The sequence below is a fragment of the Harpia harpyja genome, chromosome Z (assembly GCF_026419915.1).
Source record: "Harpia harpyja isolate bHarHar1 chromosome Z, bHarHar1 primary haplotype, whole genome shotgun sequence".
Taxonomy (NCBI): domain Eukaryota; kingdom Metazoa; phylum Chordata; class Aves; order Accipitriformes; family Accipitridae; genus Harpia; species Harpia harpyja.
The window spans coordinates 41,604,629-41,624,300 of record NC_068969.1 but is presented as its reverse complement, the minus strand read 5'-3'; the positions used below and the strand labels follow the sequence as shown (position 1 = coordinate 41,624,300).

General features: G+C 39.1%; 1 protein-coding gene across 1 annotated transcript in view; it reads left to right on the top strand.

The window, feature by feature from the left end:
• Window positions 1-19,672, top strand: part of LINGO2 (leucine rich repeat and Ig domain containing 2) — a 557,882-nt gene that overhangs the window by 379,062 nt on the left and 159,148 nt on the right. Inside the window, exon 6 of the mRNA XM_052778680.1 lies at window positions 1,582-1,742. Coding sequence (XP_052634640.1) covers window positions 1,698-1,742 — 45 coding nt within the window. The 5' untranslated portion in view covers window positions 1,582-1,697. The remainder of the gene's footprint in view (window positions 1-1,581; window positions 1,743-19,672) is intronic.

Genomic DNA, 19,672 nt, shown 5'->3' with positions numbered 1-19,672 from the left:
TCTGGCCTGGTGTAAGATGAGAGATCAGAACTGTGATTCCCGATCATTTAGTCAAGTACATTCCTAAAACTAGGGATATGGTTGGTCTCTCATTTGAAGTCATGGAAGATATGATTAATTTTGTACACCTGGAAACTTGGGTTTTCATGGTGATGCATCATGCCTCAGATGGACTGAACTCTCACGTTAAAACTGGGTTAAGTGCTATCTTATCCCTTTTTTAGAAACACCTTCTGTTAGTGTAACTTTTAGAAAAACTGCTAATGACTGGTGGAGGTTGAATAGCAGTTTCTCTTCTGACACTCTGGGTTTAGCTCAGTTGTTGCAGTCTAACAAATTTGATTTGCTGAGAAGTCATACTCTGTGCTAACCCAGTAGTGAAATATGTTGCAGTTATACAAGAAATTACTGGCATTTTACTTAGGATATTTCTGAATCTGGGTAGAATATTTTATTTTTATCTTGCATCTGTATGTATGTACTAGCACTCACTTCTGTGCACACATTTTCCTGCTCTCTATTAAAAAAAACATATTCGACACTTGAGAAGGAGACTGTCTTATCAGTGGGAAGGGTAGGGAACATCCAGAATTTTTGACATGTTTAGGAGTAGTGTTCAGTCACTCTTCACATTTCAACAGGGACTGAAATAACAAGGTGAGACTCCTAAGGAAAGCCCAGATTAGTGTATCTTCTGGATGAACTGGCCATGATCTGGATGCCAACTGGTATTCCCCATGATACGTGTGCATTGGCCTGAAGATTTCAGTGGCAGAGGACAATGATGAGAAAAATACCTTTATTAAGTAATTCAGCTCACCGAAATTAATCATCTTCTTAGTGAAGGAGGTAGGCGCACTGTAGTTTAAAGTCTGGAAAAAACCCACATTTAGAGATTGTAACAAAAGTATTCGCTTGAATTACTAAGAGGTACTTATAAATGGTAGGAAATTTTCTCAAGGAACCTTAAAACTATACAGAAGCAGAGCGCTAGATAAAACTGTAAATTTCCCTTGCTGCATTAAAACCACATTGAAGTATGTCGCCTGAATACTTTACTTTTCTGCATGCCTTTTCTTAGTAAAAAGAAGAGAATGTGATTGGTGTAGGTTTGTATTGCATCTGTTTACAGGTTGCATTTTCTATTAAAGATACTGTAAGAAATAGTACTCAGCAAAGCTCTCATAGAATGACTAACTGTAATTTTACTGAATCCTTTCCATAACCTTTCTCAGATAAGATTCTCTTTGGTTCAGAATATGATCTTCCTTTTGAAATTCATATGAAAAAGGACTTATAGGTCTATGTAGGAAAAGCTGCAAATTTTTAAAAAGATAAATACTGTTTATTAATCCTGACAGTTTTAATGGGTCAATAAGTACAACAGAGCTGCAAATACTCAGCAAAAATAGATTCTCTGGAATGTGAGCTTTGCAGTATCTGGTCTTGATGTTTACCAGGTGATATATATGGCTTTGTACTCACTCCTTTATAATGTATTCATTGATTAAGTGCTCATGTTTCCTCATCCTAGGAGACGGTTGAGTATATTTCAATAAAAATGTAATATTTGTCTTCCAGGTTCGTTTCAAGCATTTTGAGTGTGGTGCCATGAGACATGCTGTTGTCCATGACAGGTTGGGATTATCATGATCAAGTGCTCTATTTTGACTTCACCCAGTGGCTAAAAGATTTGTATGGTAAAGAGGAAGTATTGGACTTCTTTTAAAAGCATTAAACAGGTAAGTCTATTGAAATTAGTTTGTTTATTGACAGTTTCCAGGCTTATTTCAATTGCAGGTGTTTATAGTATCATATATCACTGATTCTTTCTAACAGGGTTTCCTCTTAATTATCATCTCAGAGTAGTAACTGTGGCCTGAAACAAAAATTTTTTACTGTATAAATGCAATATGACAAAGATCAAGTTAAAATAAAATTTTAGTCACGTATCTCCAAACAGAAGGGAAACACAAAGAACATTGCACTGAATTGTGTTAAAGCAGATGTTTGTTTCAGCTTATTAGTCTAGAGCATTTGCACCGTCCTATCTAACTGCCAAATAAAATCTGTATTCCACAAGAACAAATTCAAATGACCATTGCAATTTTAGTTCTAAGCAGCTTTTTATTTTGTGCAGTAAGTTGTTTTCTTTACAGAAAACAAGTTTTTGGCAAAAGGAGACTGACTTATTTCCCTTAAAATGTGTGGATAAGAAGAATCTCTGCTACACCCAGTAGCATTGCACCAGTTTGAAAGCAATTGAAAAAATGTAAATAATTAGGCTAGCAGAGAAATTCAGTGGCCACTATGTAAGTTACTATATTAAAAGACTGTTATCTGTATGAAGTTTGGGCCTGAGTGCATGTTTATTTCAAGGTTATTTTAGCAAAATGTTTTGGTTTATTATTAGATCCTGAGAATTTCCTTTCATCTTCAAATAAGACTCCTGTTTTGGTGTCTAAAAAATCTATCTCATTCCTTAGAGCAATCCGTACAAACCAATTAGTCTAACATAAAGCAATGTGGTATGGACATTTTTAAACATTACCAAAAATAGGTCTACCATGTCTGGTTTTCATGGATGTTTCACAAAAGAGGGAGGAGAGGGTGAACAGTTTCGGTTTGTTTCTTTTTTCTGTGTGTTGCTGTAACTTTTCTCTTTTCAAGCCAAAATCTTAGAAACTGTGCAGCAATATGGCACTCTGGCAAAGAACTAAACTGCTGAATTGAGACTCAATTTGCTGGTATATAAGCCTCATGCTTATGGCTGATTAAGGGTGGTCATATTCATGTTTCCCTTTCTGGCTTGATAAAGAATAAGGATTGATGTTTTATTTATCAAGACTGTATTCAAAACTGTCTTGGAGTATGTCTAGGGCAGCAGTAGATACAGGTGCATGAATTCCAAGCATATGCCAATGTGAGTTGAACCATACAAATATACAGTTGGGTCAGGAAACAGTAGAGCAATGTTCAGGTGAGACTGTACCTTGTGATCTTGACTGTGCAACTTCCAGACGTGATCTCGTTGGTAAAAGCCAGCTTAGACACAGGTGCAGAAAATCAATCTTTACATTCATTTTCCCAGACTTCTGGTTTTGCAGTACACTCAGATAGATGCAGGTCAGGTGTATCTGAATCTGTATCATAGCTGCCCTACCATTGTGCTCTGCCTCTTTCCAAAAAATATTTGCAACAGAATTATTCTTGTAACAGGTGGGAAAAGTAAATTTTTTTGGCTATTTAGTGCTGCAACTGAATTGTCCTCTGGATTCAAAACAAGTGATTTAAAGAGTAGGTTTATTTAACATATTTTTACCAGCATAAAAGACCTGCTTTTTAACACTGAAAATCTCAGAATAGAAAGGAAAACCACAATGTTGCAGCTCAACTTTGAGATACAGAACTGGGGAATTTTAATGATCATGTATAGTGATAAAAAAGAAATGTGTTTAAAATGGCATCTTATACTGGATTGTGTTTCTAACTTCATATCACTTTCCTACAGAAACCTACAGCCTGATAAAATATTCTTCTCATAGGCCTATGTTTCTCATAGTAGCTTTACTCTGATGATATTCATGTAGATTTGGAGTGACTGTTGAATGAGGAATGTTTATGCTTTTCTAATTTTTACCTCCTTAAGACCCAGATTTTTATCCATTTTTAAAAGAAATTGTTTGTAGTATTTAATTGAAGGGTCAGCTATTAGAAAGAAGTCAACAGTCATAACACTTTCAATTATACTTCTAAGCTTTGGGAGTGTGTGGTATGTGAAACATAAGAGGCAAAAGAAACATAAAATTCTTATTTTGTCTTTCAGAAAGTATTGCTTTTTCTTTCTGCTGTCCCTCAGTTGTAGAAGTGTTTTGTAGTCCATACTATAAAAACTAGGTATGTTCAAAACATCATTACATTTATCATCTTAGTAAAGGTTCAAATTTTTCACCTTTTGTGTCAAAGGATAAACCATGTTTCCCACTGCCTAGCTTTCCTTGCTGCTCTGCTGGCTGAATAAATGGGTACAAAATCGGGAGCTTTACATGCAGCTTGTGGGAGGAATCCTTTCTTGAAAGTCAAATTGCATTACTATCCAATGAAAAATGTTTGGTAATCAAAGGGCTGTCATGGCTTCCAAAAAACTTTTTTTCTATGATCTACAAAAACTTACTCTCCAAATTTCATCCTTAGATAATTTTTTCTTTTGCTATGAACTTGGAAAAAACTGCAAGAAGCAGTGGGAAAACATCACCTGCCAAATCGAGATCTTCCTATTTCCCCCTCAACTTTTCCATAGTGGCACTATGCACTTGGTACCCTATGAAGGCCTAGTGCTTTTTTAGGGGCTGGAGAGAGAACAGGGGCAACCCTAGCCCCCCTAATGCACAACTGAGATATTTTTGTAAGAGACTGTTGTCAGTGCATGGAAGCTTAAATTAACTCCTCAAACATGAAAAATAAGGAACTTCTTTTTACAGGTTTATTGTTTTGTGGGGACTCTTTGCAGGGAAAAGTTGTTTTCTATAGTTTTACTTTAGTTTAATAGCAGTAATTGCTAGTGTATGAGGTAAAGTCTTTGTCAGGAAGTTTTAATGCTGTTTTTAGGCTCTTTTGATATGGCTAAATGATTCCACCAAGCCTAGCTCAGAATATCTTATTCTATTTTCAACAAACAGTTTATAACTTTTAAAGTTTCTGCATACCATAAATTTAATTATAATACTAATATGCATGTCAAACTCAGAATATTTCTGTGTTAAAGAAAAATGAAAAGCCTTCCAAAAGGTGATGAGTTCATATCATGGAAGCTTTGCATTTACCATTCCCAACAAAGATAAATGTGATATGCAAACTAACTAACTGCACTATGCTTTCTGGAAAGGCCTGAAGACAAATACACATTTTAGACCTGGAGGGTTTAAGTCACTGATAATAGTACCACATCCTTCCTTCAGGGGTATTATGGATGTGCAATAGACTGGTAACTCCAGGCCAATCTGAGGCTGTTCACAGTAGTCTACTTACTATATGAAGTGAGAAGCGAGTATGTCTGGAGTTCAGGCATGAGATGATCAAGTGTTTGACTGTTCATGATTTTTCTGAGTGAATTTTGAACTTAGACAGCAGACTCAATGTTATTACTACAATTTTGTTTCTCTTTGATTTATTCCTCCCGCCCATTTCTTCCTTCTTTTGAAATGAAAGTATTTTTAATAATTCTATTAAGTAACTTGTGATTTCTTCATTTCATTTAGACACTGGTGCCTTCTTGGAATACAAAGTTCCTGCACCATGTGAATACTTGAAAATATAAGGTTCATTTTTGTTTAAGGTATTCTGTGATCTGCAGTGGTAGAAAAAGGTACTTAAAGGATTGAGCCTTAAGAATCAGAAGGCAAATAAAATAAACCTAAAATCCATTGCAATTTTTATTTTTAATTCTCATTATATTTTCAGTCTCATGCACTAGAGGCACTGTAAGCCACATCTTTAGGTTTTTGAATCCTTAGCTACATAATGCTGAACGCTTTCTGAAAGAGAAAATATTTCTAGAAAACTTCCATTTGAGGTCAGCTGATTAATTTTACTAGATTTTTTTTTTTTTTAGTTCTGACAGAGAAAATCTAGTTAAATAATTAAATCTGGGCAAGAGTCTTCAATAGACCTCTGAGAAAAAGAAAGTGTTGCTTTTCCTGTGTAAACACTGTGGGAACAGGACTCACACTTTACTGGTCCTATTAGTTAGTATACTGGCTCACTGGAAAATGAAGGATGATTTCTTCCTCTTCTCTTTGCTCTCTTCTCCTTGCTCTCTTCTCCTCCCCTTCCCCATTTCAGTCCTTTAACAGAATTTTCTGCTTCTGATAGCTTATGGTGTGAGAAAATGTGTTGTGGAAAGTGCCTTCTGTGGCATCCCTGCCAACTAGGAATAGATGAGTCTGCTGACATGGAAGGATGTGAAAAGGGCTAGGAGGAGGAGGAGTAACAGGAAGAGAAAGCTACCTTAATGCCTTCCATTAAGTCATTAAATGAAAATGGAAAAGTGGAAAGGTAAGGAAGGATTTTACAATCTAAGGAAAGAATGTGTTGACCAAGTAAGAAGACTGTCCCCATGTCCCCGCTGTTGAATGTGGACAAGACAGTCAGGAGTCATCTGTGAACATGGCCCATGGAGATTGTCTCCTCGCACCAGTTGCCCCTGACTGTTGTGCAGGGTGAGCATTCAGGGCATAAAGTGGGCAGATTAAGCGGTGCTGCTCTAGCCCAGTCTTCCTGAGAGCTAGAAAGACAGCTCAGACCTGCTCTTACCTGCTCTGTTGGGGGACCCACCCAACTGATGGGAAGACAAACATAAATTTCATGCAGCTTGATCAGCATCATCTGTTAATATGAAAAGGGATGGATAAGGTTGTGCTTGCTTTAATTAGAATAGTGCATAATGGAACTGGCCATTCCTCTGCTTTGCACTATAGGATGTCAACTCCATTGGGCCTTTACTGCTCCTAGATTACTTAAACACAATAGGCCATATCAGCCGAGAATGGGTCATTATCCAGCACTTGTGCCTCTTGAAACTCAACCCCATACACATTTGTTGAAATGAAATCTCATAATCCTGTTCTTCAAATTTATGTTTCAATTAAAAAAAGTGTCACTTCTTTCAAACTTTATTTCTCTTACTCGTCTTTTGTCTCTCAGGTTTTATCCTTCTATTCATCATTTTATCACCTTATCGATCATTAAATTTCAATTCTCTAGCAAGTTCAGCAGGCCAACAAAGGAAGCCAAATGTACCTAACACCAACATGCTCACTAATAAAAATAAATGATCTCCTAGGGAAAGTTACCAAAATTGTTTCATTACAGAGATCTTACAAAAAGATGAGACAAAGCCATGACAGATATGGAGAAAGCCTTAGGGAGCTCCTGAGCATGTCAACACAAGTATTCTGTTGCTGATAAAAGGAGCTAAAGACCTGTAACACTGTGACTTCTTCAGTAATCTTCCCTGTTACAAAACAAGGTGCGGCTGAAAAGAAGAAAATATCCAATCTTGATCATGTTAAGAATCAATGCTCTCAATCTACACCTCCTTTTAATATTTTTCAAGTATTCTTGAAATCTGTAAACACTTTTGAATGTTCATCACTTCCCAGAAACAGATAAATGGAAAAGGAAAGAAAAAGAAAAGAAAAAGAAAAAAAAAAGGAGATCCCTGTGTCAAGAGAAGTGCCAAGCTATGAGTAATTCCTTCTAGTTCCGAACCTTTCGCCACACAATGTGTGTCGAGACATATACATTTATGTAAAGGTCTCTTATTATTTCTTCTTTTTCTCAAAGTATCATACTTGGATTAGATTGCTACCCTATCACAGGCACCTTTTAAAAAAGCCCACTCTTTTTCAAGGACATTTCTGTACATAACAAAGGTTCAGGTTGTGTTCTGATTGTCTGGGGATTTTTGTCAAAATCAAATGGCACTTTGAACTTCCTATCTTTACAATTCCATGGTTTTACAGTTTGGGTTTTATGAGAGTTTGGTTTTCTCTTCTTATTGGCTGATCTGTTGTGACATTGTAAAGAAACACAGACTCGCACACATCTGAGTTTGCAAGAGCTTCATCCTGTGTTGAGATGGGAATGAACAAGAGACTAACTTAGTGTGATGTAGCTTGATGGTGCTACTCTAGTTAGGGACAGTTCTCTACAGATTGGAAAAGAAAACATATTTAGCCGTCAGTATACATTGAGATAGAAAGCTCCTAGACTCGATGTGCACAGTATCTCATGGTCTATCAGATAAATAGTGTGTATTTTAAGAAGTCTCTAAATAAGCATTGGAAATGATGCATTTTAGCAGCTTCAGATGAGTTGTCCAAGTCAGTCAAATAACATCCATCCTTTCTTCCTCCAAAAAAGGCAGGAGATAGAGGGGAAAACTTCTAATATATGGTCATACAATAAAATGTCCTTTAAAATGTCCTTTGCAACCTCTTTGACAAGTGAAATTTCATGTATCTTGTAGCAAATTCTGCATTCAAGAGGTTTTGTAAGTGAAAATAACTTTCTGCGAAAAGCAGAAACTATATTTCTGTGGTTTAAGCCCATCCAGCAACAAAGCACCATGAGGCTGCTCACTCACTCCTCCCCCCGTGGTGGGATGGGGAGGAGAAAATATAATGAAAGGCTCATGGGTTGAGATGGGGAGAGGGAGGGCTCACTCACCAGTTATGGTCATGGGCAAAAAACAGACTCAACTTGGGGAAAAAAAAAAATCAATTTAATTTACTACCCATCAAATCAAAACAGGATAATGGGAAATAAAACCAAATCTTGAAACACCTTCCCCCCACCCCTCCCTTCCTAACGAGCTCAACTCCACTCCTGGTTTCTCTACCTGCTCTGCACCCCCAGCAGTGCAGGGGAATGGGGAACAGGGGCTGGGGTCAGTTCATCACATGTTGTCTCTGCCGCTTCATCCTTCTCAGGGGCAGGACTCCTCACTCTTCCCCTGCTCCAGAATGGGGTCCCTCCCACAGGAGACAGTCCTCCACAAACTTCTCCAATGTAGGTCCTTTCTATGGGCTGCAGTCCTTCAGGCACAGACTGCTCCAATGCGGGCTTTCCCGTGGAGTCACGGCCACCTTCTGGGGCATCCGCCTGCTCCAGCGTGGGGTCTCCCATGGGCTGCAGGTGGGTATCTGCTCCACCGTTCACCTCCATGGGCTGCAGAAGGACAGCCTGCCGGCTCACCATGGGCTGCAGGGGCATCAGCCTCCTCTGGCGCTGTCATGACCCATGCTGGACAGACCAGGGAGAGGTCGTGGTGAGTTCGTAATTCCCTTGGGCTAAATTAAGGTGAAACAACACCAAAACATCAGCTGAACATTTTATTCATGGCAGAGGCAGCCTGAACTTGGAAGGTGCAACAGTAGGTGGCTGGGTTTCTCACAACAGGAATTGGCATGGAACTGCCTCAGTAAACCATGTAACCTGTGGCAACCATATACATCAGTTCAGGGAAGACAATAAGGAGAGCACTCTCATTGAGTCATGAGGTTCAGAGTGGACCCTTTTGCTTTCTAGACTCCTTCTCATTGAGGAGCCCCGGGGGTGGATGGACCCACTCCTAGTCCTAGACTTGGTCAATGGTTTATGCCTAAAGGGATGAGGTGTAGGGATTATGAAAAAGGAGAGGGAAAGAGAGAGACAGAGAGAGAAAGAGGGAAAGAAAAGAGAAAGATTTCACTGGTCCTGGTTCCAGTGTTGGCCAGCCTATAGGTCCAGTTCCGGTGGGCGCGCACCCATGGGTTTGTGTGCTTTTATCATCTTCTTGCCCCTCCTTCAGGTGGGCATTTGAACTCATTAGGTTAATTAAGGGTCATGTGGGGTTTGTGCTTTCAGAACCTTCAGGAAATGGGTTGGTGGACTTGGGGGTCGTTTGTGGAGTAACTTCTCCTTCCCTGCAGGCATGACCATTGTTTGATCTTTGGCCATACATGGGGAGCTGCCCTGCTCAGTATATCAGAACAGGGAACTGCACATGCTCCAGCACCTCCGTGTCCTGTTGCTGATGTCTTGTGCTGATCTGTGCTGATCCGCTTCTTTTCACCTGTGGTTTGTTATGCAGGGTTTGTTGTTATGCAGAACTTGCCCCACCACAATGTTTGAGACATTAACTCTTTCAGTCTCTCACAGGTACACCTTCTCCGCCTCCTTCTTCACTGACATTGGTGTCTGCATTGGTGTTTCTCTCACATCCCACTCCCCTGCAAGTTCCCCTTCTTAACTATGTTCTCCCAGAGACGCTACCACCATTGCTGATGGGCTTGGCTTTGGCTAGCAGTGGGTCTGACTTGGAGCTGGAGAAGCTTCTCACAGCTTCTCACAGGAGCCACTCCTGTAGCCCCTCCCCTGCTACCAAATCCCTACCACACAAGCCCAAATCAAATATTAATAATGCAATTATTAATATTGCAATGCAAATTCTTTGGTTGAAACCTATGAGTTCAGGGAAATATATATGTTATGAACATTATTAAGCATCCTCCTTAGTTGTGAATGTTGAGATCAAGGCTATAAGACATCATAAGACATTAATACATAAGACATTATGTATGATGCACATTGAACAACAATATTTTATTCAACTATTTATATTTCAGTCATTTAAATAAGATTCCGGTCATGCTTTCAGAAAATTCAGGCTAGGATCTAACACTGTTGGTGACCTTGACAACTACTTTACTTCATGGGCTGCTGCAGTTAAATTGAAGGGCTGCTTAGCAGCAGACTACAATAAGATAATGCTAGCCCTCGTATCAAATAGCCTTTCATCATGAACAGTAACACATTTTTAGTATTAATAGAGTACAGTATTTTATGTTCCTCTCTTTAATGAGGTATGTTCAAGGAATGAAAGATCAAAGAAGTATTTTGAGAATGGTCTACTCCACTGGAACTAACTCTCCATTAAGGCATAACTTGAAATAGATGTGTATTTTATATGGTCTATGTATAGTTAATATATTTATATGGGCATCTTTATACATTATTCCAGTATGCACAAAAATGCATTCAAATGCATGCATAACCATGTCAGAAACTCTGGCCACAGAATTTGTGAAGATACATTTAGTTAGGCTATGATGTGAACTTTGGACTTTGTCATCTTTTTTGTGTTGCAACTGTATCACAGTAATAACCTCATTTGCAGTTGGAAGACAAAGTAGTGATTCATCATGACTGATTTTGTGAAACTAGAACATTAATCCTACTATTATTTTCCTGTTGTAGTTTTCCTCTAGCAAAGCAGAACATGCTGGATTTCTCTTTGTATTTTGGACTTTTTTCTGCTCTCTGATTCTGTTAATTCCACTGTTGCTACATACAGTGGGGAGAAACACCTCCAGAGGTGGTAGCTGCTCCAAAGCTTACCTACAGTGGTTCCATGGGTTGATCTCGGCTGGATGCTGGATGCCCACCCAGGTACTCTCTCACTCCTCCTCCTCAACAGGACAGGGGGAGAAAATAAGATGAAAAAACCCATAGGTTGAGATAAACACAGGGAGATCACTTACCAATTACAGTCACGGGAAAAACAGATCCAACTTGGGAAAGATTTGTTTAATTTATTGCCAATTATTTGACCTCAATAGTGAGAAACAAAGACAAAACTAGAACCACCATGCCCTCACCCTCCATCTTCCCACGCTCAACTTCATCCTCCATTTCCAACTCTTCTACCTCCTCCCTCTCTAAGCAGTGCAGCCAGATGGGGAATGGGGGTTGTGGTCAGTTCATAACACTTTACCTCTGCCACTCCTTCCTCTTCATACTGTTCCCCTACTCCAGCATGGAGTACCGTGCATTTAATATGCCGACAAACAGCTACTATGCGTACACAAATCAGGTATTTATTCATGCATGTGACCTAGTAGAAAACTAGCTGGCTATTTGCTTATGCAAATATCTTGTTTATGCATCCCTTAACTGGGAATTTGCACAAAAAAAATGGCCATGTGTTGCTATTTAAGCTAATTGCATATACCTAACTAAGCTTATCGCTCTGAAAAATCAGAAGAGCTTTTCCCTACAGTGCCTCAGATTAGAATGTGTGAATATCAGTGATACTGTTTTATAAGAATTTTTCTGAAAATTAACTTACAATATTTCTTTTGAGTTCTTATCCATTAAGTTTAGTTTAAGCTAAACTTCCAAGTTCACATGTTCACACAAAACAGAAGATCACATGCAAGCTGTCTTTGGTCTAAAAAGCTGCCAGAACCTGACATATTAATAAGAGAACCGTTCAAACATTTACAGGTCATGAACATTTTCCATAGCCCAATCTCTGGAAATAGCATTCTGTGAAATCCCAAAACAAGTAGCTGGAATATATTTTTTTGGTGTCAGAACTAGAGAGATTTGGTAAATTTATGATCAATATTCATCTAAATCGGTAAGCTGAGCCAAAACATATGATCTGTTGCTATCTTATGGGTCATTTTTGTCACAATAATAAATGTGCTGTATATACCTATGTTTTGTTTATTACGTGTGCCTTACCCAGGAAATATTATCTCATCATACATTCTGAGTAAGGCTGGGATAAGATTTTCAAGCTTGCGTGACAAAGTCTAAGGAGAGGAAGCCTAATCTGTCATGACTTCTGAAATCCTACCAGAATGGTATTTTATTTGTGCAGCTTACCAGGAGTTTACAGAACGCAAAGGCAGATTGTAGGGAGTCATTTCTTTCAATTAGACGAACTATTTAATCAAATAAAAAGCTTTTTCATAAGACCACTAAAAAGATGGCGAGGCTAGCAATGAATTACAGCTTGTACTGTGAACTCCAGGTAGCCTGCTGATGCAGTCTTTCGAATTGTGAACTTTTAAAATTTATGACATAAATTCATAACTTATTCCAATCAATGGGATGCATTTTGTGATAGTTTGAATCTTAGAACTACATTTGTTGTTTTCAGCCATGTTTCATAATTAATCAGCAGCCAGGTATACAGTGACTTGTAAGAAACTAATCACAGTACTTATTTATATTAAGCTTCACCAATTGTTCAACATCTTCAAAGATGTCCCATGCGGGAAATGGCCATAGTAATTCTTTCAGCAATGTTTTGATTTGATTTGATTTGATATTCATTGATATGCAACTTTTGCACTTGTTAACTCACACGAAGATACAAACTGCCATAATGTTAGCATTGTAGCATTGGAATGATTCCCCAGTAAGTTCTTAATGGAAAAGGAAAATGGTATTTCTAGTGTATAACATGGTATACCTTAATAGTCAGTGGGTATATTATATAGTGAGTGCTGCACCAATACTTTTTTTTTTTCCTTTTAACCTACATAAGGTGCAATTATAACAGAAATACTTCTTTTTGTGCCCTTCTTTAATGAAGATTTGACTGAAGTAAAGGATTTCTCTGTGTTATAATACATTTTTCATCTACAAAATGTCACATTACTTCCTTTCATTTTGTATATATAGCAGGAAAAAAGCCAGATTTACTAGATTTGTTTTACAGGTGGATTTTTTACACAGCTCTCTTGTTTTTCAATAACGCTTAGAGACTATCAATTTAAAAGATTCACATAATCTAGGGGTAAATGAGATCTTAACAGGAAAATGAAAGGATCTTCGTTCCTTGCAATTCATATAATTTTATGCAGAATGCCAGTTGACCTATATTTTGAAAGAGTTAGATGATAGCTTATTTCAAACTGTAGATAATACATTCAGAAGCTTTCAGGTATCTTAGTAATACAGTGTAATGAAGCCACTAATTCCTTAAACAAAAATAAATTGTAGAAATATCCACTCTAAGAAGTTGCACTCAAAGAAAAAGAGAAATGCTGGAGTTAGGATTCCTTAGTTACAAATTTTCAAAAGAATGAGGAACACCCTGGATTCAAAGTCAATTGGACTCATACAGATTTTCTTTCTAGTTAGGTGTTTGGCCCTAAGTCTGTAAGAATACCTTTTTGCATATTGAGGTATGTGCATTATCATCTGAAAGTAGTCATATTTTTTCATGTCAAGCCTGACGTAGTCTTGCTTCCACGCCATTTTTTAACCAGACACTCAGATATTATGATGTCTAAGTCTTGAGGTTTTACCTTGTGATTTTATTAGAATGACACTTTAAAATGGTAACTTAAGTGTTTGTTCTCTGCTTTTTGTTTATATGATGCACTAATACTGTTAATCTATTTGGATTTGTGTAATAACCATCTGGGTTTCCTATTTCTCTCTTTTATTATCAGTGATCAATAATTAAAACTATTGAAGGTCCCTCCAGATAGCACATAAATTGTAGGAAGAATCACAGAAAATGGATGCTAGACAGGACCCTCTGTTAAAATCCTACAGGGAGTGGCAGCAGGAACTATAGTAAGAAAGGGGTAGGAATGTTTTAACTTTTTCATCATAACAATACCAATGTCGTGGTTTAAACCCAGCCAGCACTGAGCACCACACAGCCGCTCACTCAGTCCTCACCCCACCCCCAGTGGAATGGGGAAGAGAATCGGAGGAAAAAGTAAACCTCATGGGTTGAGATAAGAACAGTTTAATAGAACAGAAAGGAAGAAACTAACAATGATAGTTATAACAATTCTAAAATGACAATAATAATAATAAAAGAATTGGAATATATAAAACAAGTGATGCACAATGCAATTGCTCACCAGCCACCAACCAACGCCCAGTCAATTCCTGAGCAGCAATCCCTCCTCAGCCAACTTCCCCCAGTTTATATACTGGGCATGACATGACATGGTATGGAATACCCCTTTGGCCAGTTTGGGTCAGCTGCCCTGGCTGTGTCCCCTCCCAACTTCTTGTGTCCCTCCAGCCTTCTTGCTGGCTGGGCATGAGAAACTGGAAAATCCTTGACTTAGTCTAAACACTACATAGCAACAATTGAAAACATCAGTGCATTATCAACATTATTCTCATACTAAATCCAAAACATAACACTATACCAGCTACTAGGAAGACAATTAACTCTATCCCAGACAAAACCAGGACAACCAAAAAGAGATATCCCTGGTTACACGACATTCTGTTAGCCTGGCAAGTTTTCTAGAGCCCTCTCCATTCATTTTGTATTTAGTTATATAGTAACACCTTTTCTGAGATCATATATTATATAAATTATGAAGGTGGTTTAAGCTAACCTGTTATACTTTGCAACTGAAATGGGCTAAGAACATGCACAAGTCCAGTTTTTACATCTCATCTGGTAAGTGGTTACATCTTACGTTAAACCAAACAAATTGCCTGTAATTATGTGAATGTAGCCCAGAAGGAGACAGTTCCAGCTCATAATTCATTCAAAAAAGAATGACTTGTGAAGAAGAGTTCAGAAAGGATAGAAGTCTTTCCCATTTCTACGGTGGGACAACTGATAAAGGAATATATTATTTTTAACCTCCGAAAATGTAAGGCCAGTGAAAGACATCTGTTGTCTTAAGAGGAAAAGGCAGATGTATTAAGTAAGTTCCAGCTTGATGTTGCTTATGCTTCATCTGACAATTAGCATGCTTTCTTCTAGGTTTCTTTGATCTTTCTTTGTTTACCTCAGGTTATTTCAAGACTTATGCTTGAAATGCTTCAGCATAGTCCACTGGAAAAGCAGTGTTGTGAATTTGTGCACCTGCATGCCTTTTCTTAGGAGTTGAAGCTGTACTGCACTGCCTAAGACAAGCAGTACCACAGACCATGCTTCTAACTGGAGTCAGAAGGGGGTGAGAAGGCTGAATCCTTACATTTTCAGTCAAGGACAGCTGCCAACATGGAGTCATGCACCTCTACAGACATCAACTCTGTTCTTTCTCGATCCCCACTACTTCAGAAGAAGCATATTTTAACCATGCATTATGTAGGATCACTCTAACTCATCCTTTTTTTTTTTTTCTTGTTTTAATAGCATGACATTTTCAAATGCTAATCAATGTATGTGTTTACCACTACTCATATTTTACATAGCCAGTATAAACTGACCTTTCTGGTTGAAATAAACAGTGGGGAACAGGAGTTTTGGGTTTTCTTCCAGCATGTGAAATCTTTTATCAGCTTCAAGAACAGCTGCTTAAGTAAAATCTTCTGATCTGGGTGCCTCAGGGATAGGATTTAGCCAGTCATAGATACTTCAAGTGATGGGCAGGAATTTAATTTTTTCTTACATCCAAATTTATCTCAAAACCTTCCTCATTTCCGTTGCACATCACTAATGCTAGAATAGCATCAAACACATGGACACTCATGCACAGTTTCAATTCTGTGGTGCCACAAGCAAAATGTGGAAAGAAATATCTGTGACCCAGAATCGTTTGGCTTTAACTCACTTTTATAGCCATGACCCAATCCTCTGTTTCATCTACTTTCTCTGCCATACATTACCTGTGTGATCTTAGACTTATTACATTGTCTCACTGAGCCTCATGCCCTGTCTGTCAAACACTGGTAATGGTGCTTCTTGCCTCCCACATCTGTTCTATTTGTTTTGATGGCAAGCAATTCAGAGAGGGGACTGTCAGGCACAGCATCTGCACAGCACATAGCACAACAGGACCTCACTGTCTGAAATCTTGCATGCTTCTGGAATGCAATCAGTAAAGAGTGATATGTAATAAATCTTGCCTAAAACCTCCGAGAGGACTTGCATTTTCTATTTCATTTTAAGCAGAGGTAGTAAAGGCACTGGCATTTAGTAGGAGAGGCAAATTTTCTATCTGTAGAGTGAGCAAAAAGAGGTGCATTTTTCTGAGTTTAACATGTGCCTCACCTCTGGCTTGGAGGATTGACTTTTCTGGGTTGAAGGACAGTTTATTTTCAAGGCTCATTCAGCCTTGGCCTCTCAGCCATGGTTGCAATCAAAGATGTCAATCAGCATTAGCTGTAATTGTTTTATGATAAGAGAACTGGAATGAGGCCACCAATTCATTTCCTATAGGCCACAAAGCAGCCATCTAATTGTCACAATTTTCAGTCATTGCTGACCTCAGGCAATTTCATGCCATTATCTAGAGGTAAAAAGCTCCCTAAGTCATTACCTGGCAATAAAGCCATCCACGCCTTCGAACTCTCACTTCTGAAAAGAACCTTGCCCTGCCTATGCTTTCTCATGTGCTTATGACAGCTGTTTAATACAACAACAGAGAAGTGTGATCAGCAAGGCCCAGGTTTAGTTAGTCCAGCTGCCACCTACCCCTTTGCACAGCTTTTTTCTGCTGTGTGGCCTGAGGAACCACAGTGGCTTTAAGCCATCTGAATCTCACCAAAACACGTAGTTAATACTTACGAAAACGTTTCAACAAGTAACTGCAGATTTTTTATCGCTGTTTTGTGGACTGGTATTCCAGAAGCATAGAAAGCATTAGCAGGCCTCTTTCTGTTAACTCGATGTTAGCTTGATAGTAACTTGATATTGGCTTTATATTGTATTTGGGAGCATTTACTCTTTTGGGAGTGAGGGGAAGACTGTTGGGTTTGTATTTTTTTATATTTTCACAGTAAAATGTTTGCTGAATGGTTGCTTTTGCATTTAGTTTTTCCATTTTACTTAGAAAGGCTTTTTAAAAACTCAGAAAATTCCACTCTGAGAGACACTCTTGAACATAAACCATATTAGAATGAATCATAGAATTGTGTGGGTTGGAAGGGACCTTAAAGATCATCTAGTTCCAAACTCCCTGCCATGGGCAGGGACACCTTCCCCCAGACCAGGTGGCTCAAAACCCCAGACTGGCCTGGAAAACTTCCAGGGATGGGGCATCCACAACTTCTCTAGGCAACCTGTTCCTCACCACCCTCACAGTGAAGTACTTCTTCCTTACATCTAATCTACATCTACCCTCTGTCAGTTTAAAGCCATTAACCCTTGTCCTATCGCTACATGCCCTGATAAAGAGTCCCTCCCCATCTTTACTGTAGACCCCCTTACAGGTACTGGAAGGCTGCTATAAGGTCTCCCCAGAGCCTTCTCTCCTCCAGGTTAAACAACGTCAACTCTCTCAGCCTGTCCTCACATGGGAGGTGCTCCAGCCCCCTGATTACTCCCACCCACTGCACCACTCGAGCAGGTCCATGTCTTTCTTATGCTGGGGGACCCAGAGCTGAACACAGTACTCCAGGTGGGGTCTCACAAGAGGCAAGTAGAGGGGCAGAATCACCTCCCTTGACCTGCTGGCTACCCTTCTTTTGATGCATTCCAGGATACAACTGGCTTTCTGGGCTGTGAGCACACATTGCTGGCTCATATTCAGTTTTTCAGCCACTAATACCCCCAAGTCCTTCTCCACAGGGCTGCTCTCAGTCCACTCATTGCCCAGCCTGTATTTGTGCTTGGGATTGCCCCAACCCAGGTGCAGGACCTTGCACTTGGCCTTATTGAACTTCATGAGGTTCGCACGGGCCCATCTCTCAAGCTTGTCAAAGTCCCTCTGGATGGCATCCCTTCCCTTCAGCACATTGACCGCACCACACAGCTTGGTGTCACAGGCAAACTTGCTGAGGGTGCACTCAATCCCACTGTGCATGTCACTGACAAAGATTTTAGACAGCGCTGGTCCCAATACCAACCCCCAAGGAATGCCACTCGTCACTGCTCTCCACCTGGGCATCGAGCCGTTGACCGCAACTCTTTGACTGCAACCATCCAGCCAATTCTTTATCCACAGAGTGGTCCATCCCTCAAATCCATGTCTCTCCAATTTAGAGACAAGGATGTCATGTGGGACAGTGTCAAATGTTTTGTACAAGTCCAGGTAGATGACATCCGTTGCTCTTTCCTTATCCACCAACACTGTAACCCTGTCATAGAATGCTGCCAAATTTGTCAGGCACAATTTGCCCTTAGTGAAGGCATGTTGGCTGTCACCAATCACATTTCTCTTTTCCATGTTCCCTAGCATTGTTTCCAGGAGGATCCACTCCGTGATCATGCCAGGCACAGAGGTGAGACTGACTGGCCTGTAGTTCCCCAGGTATTCCTTTCTTCCCTTTTTAAAAATGGAGGTTATGTTTCCCCTTCTCCAGTCAGTGGGAACTTTCCCAGACTGCCACAACTTCTCAAATATGATGGATAGTGGCTTAGCCACTTCATCGACAGGTTCCCTCAGGACCCACAGATGCATCTCATCAGGTCCTGCGGATTTGTGCACCTTCAAGTTCCTTAGATGGTCTTGAAGCTGATCTTCTCCTTTGGTGGCCTGTTCTTCATTCTCCCAGTCTCTGTGTTTACCTTCTGTGACTTGGGTGGTGTGGCTATTGTCATCTGCTTTCCACTTCCTCTGTTGCATTTATATGATGCAGCTATCAGGATTTCCTAAACATAATTTCATTGTTTTCAAGGGTAGAAATGCTCTGACTACATTTGCTGGTATTTTACTGAAAAAAGAGATCAAATAAAATGAAAAAGAACTGCTTGAGAAGGAAGATACTTTTCTGTGGAAGTAAACATAGCAGGATTTGACCTTCTGTTTTGGATAAAAAGACAGACTACAGTAAACATTATGTTTTCATTTTTTTGTGTAACAGAGAAAAAGAAATCCAATTTAATAAAGCCTCAGAACATCTGAGGCTGATTTTATATGTGTATTTATATTCCAATCTAACATTATTTTAGGTCAAGATTTTGTCTCTCTTATGAGTAATAAAAATGAGAGTAGAATAGCATGTAGGAACTCTTGTGAGAAACTAGAATGTCATAATAATTTTGTCTGGTTGGTTAAATTAACATAAACATAATATCAGACATGACACCATTCTGTTCTTCTATCTACTTTTTTTTGTTGTTGTTTTACATAATGTACCAAAGAGATGACAGTAAAAAATAATTAACACCAAAGTAAGAGCAAAATGACACCCTCAAGACAACAGTTTTAAGTCAAAGTCTCTGGTTTGCAACACCAAAAATAACTGAAATATTCTTTGAAAGAATTAAGCTACATTTGTCTCAGCAAATGTTTAAGTAGCTGGAAGGGAGTAGGCAGGGAGGTACTAATCCACTGGTTATGGCTGCTAGGAGAACACAACCGCAAATAGTATCCTTCCTTGTTTGTTCTTCCAACAGCTACTTCCAGAAAGATTAATGGACTTGGATGTATCACTGGGCTGACCTAATACGATACTTTCA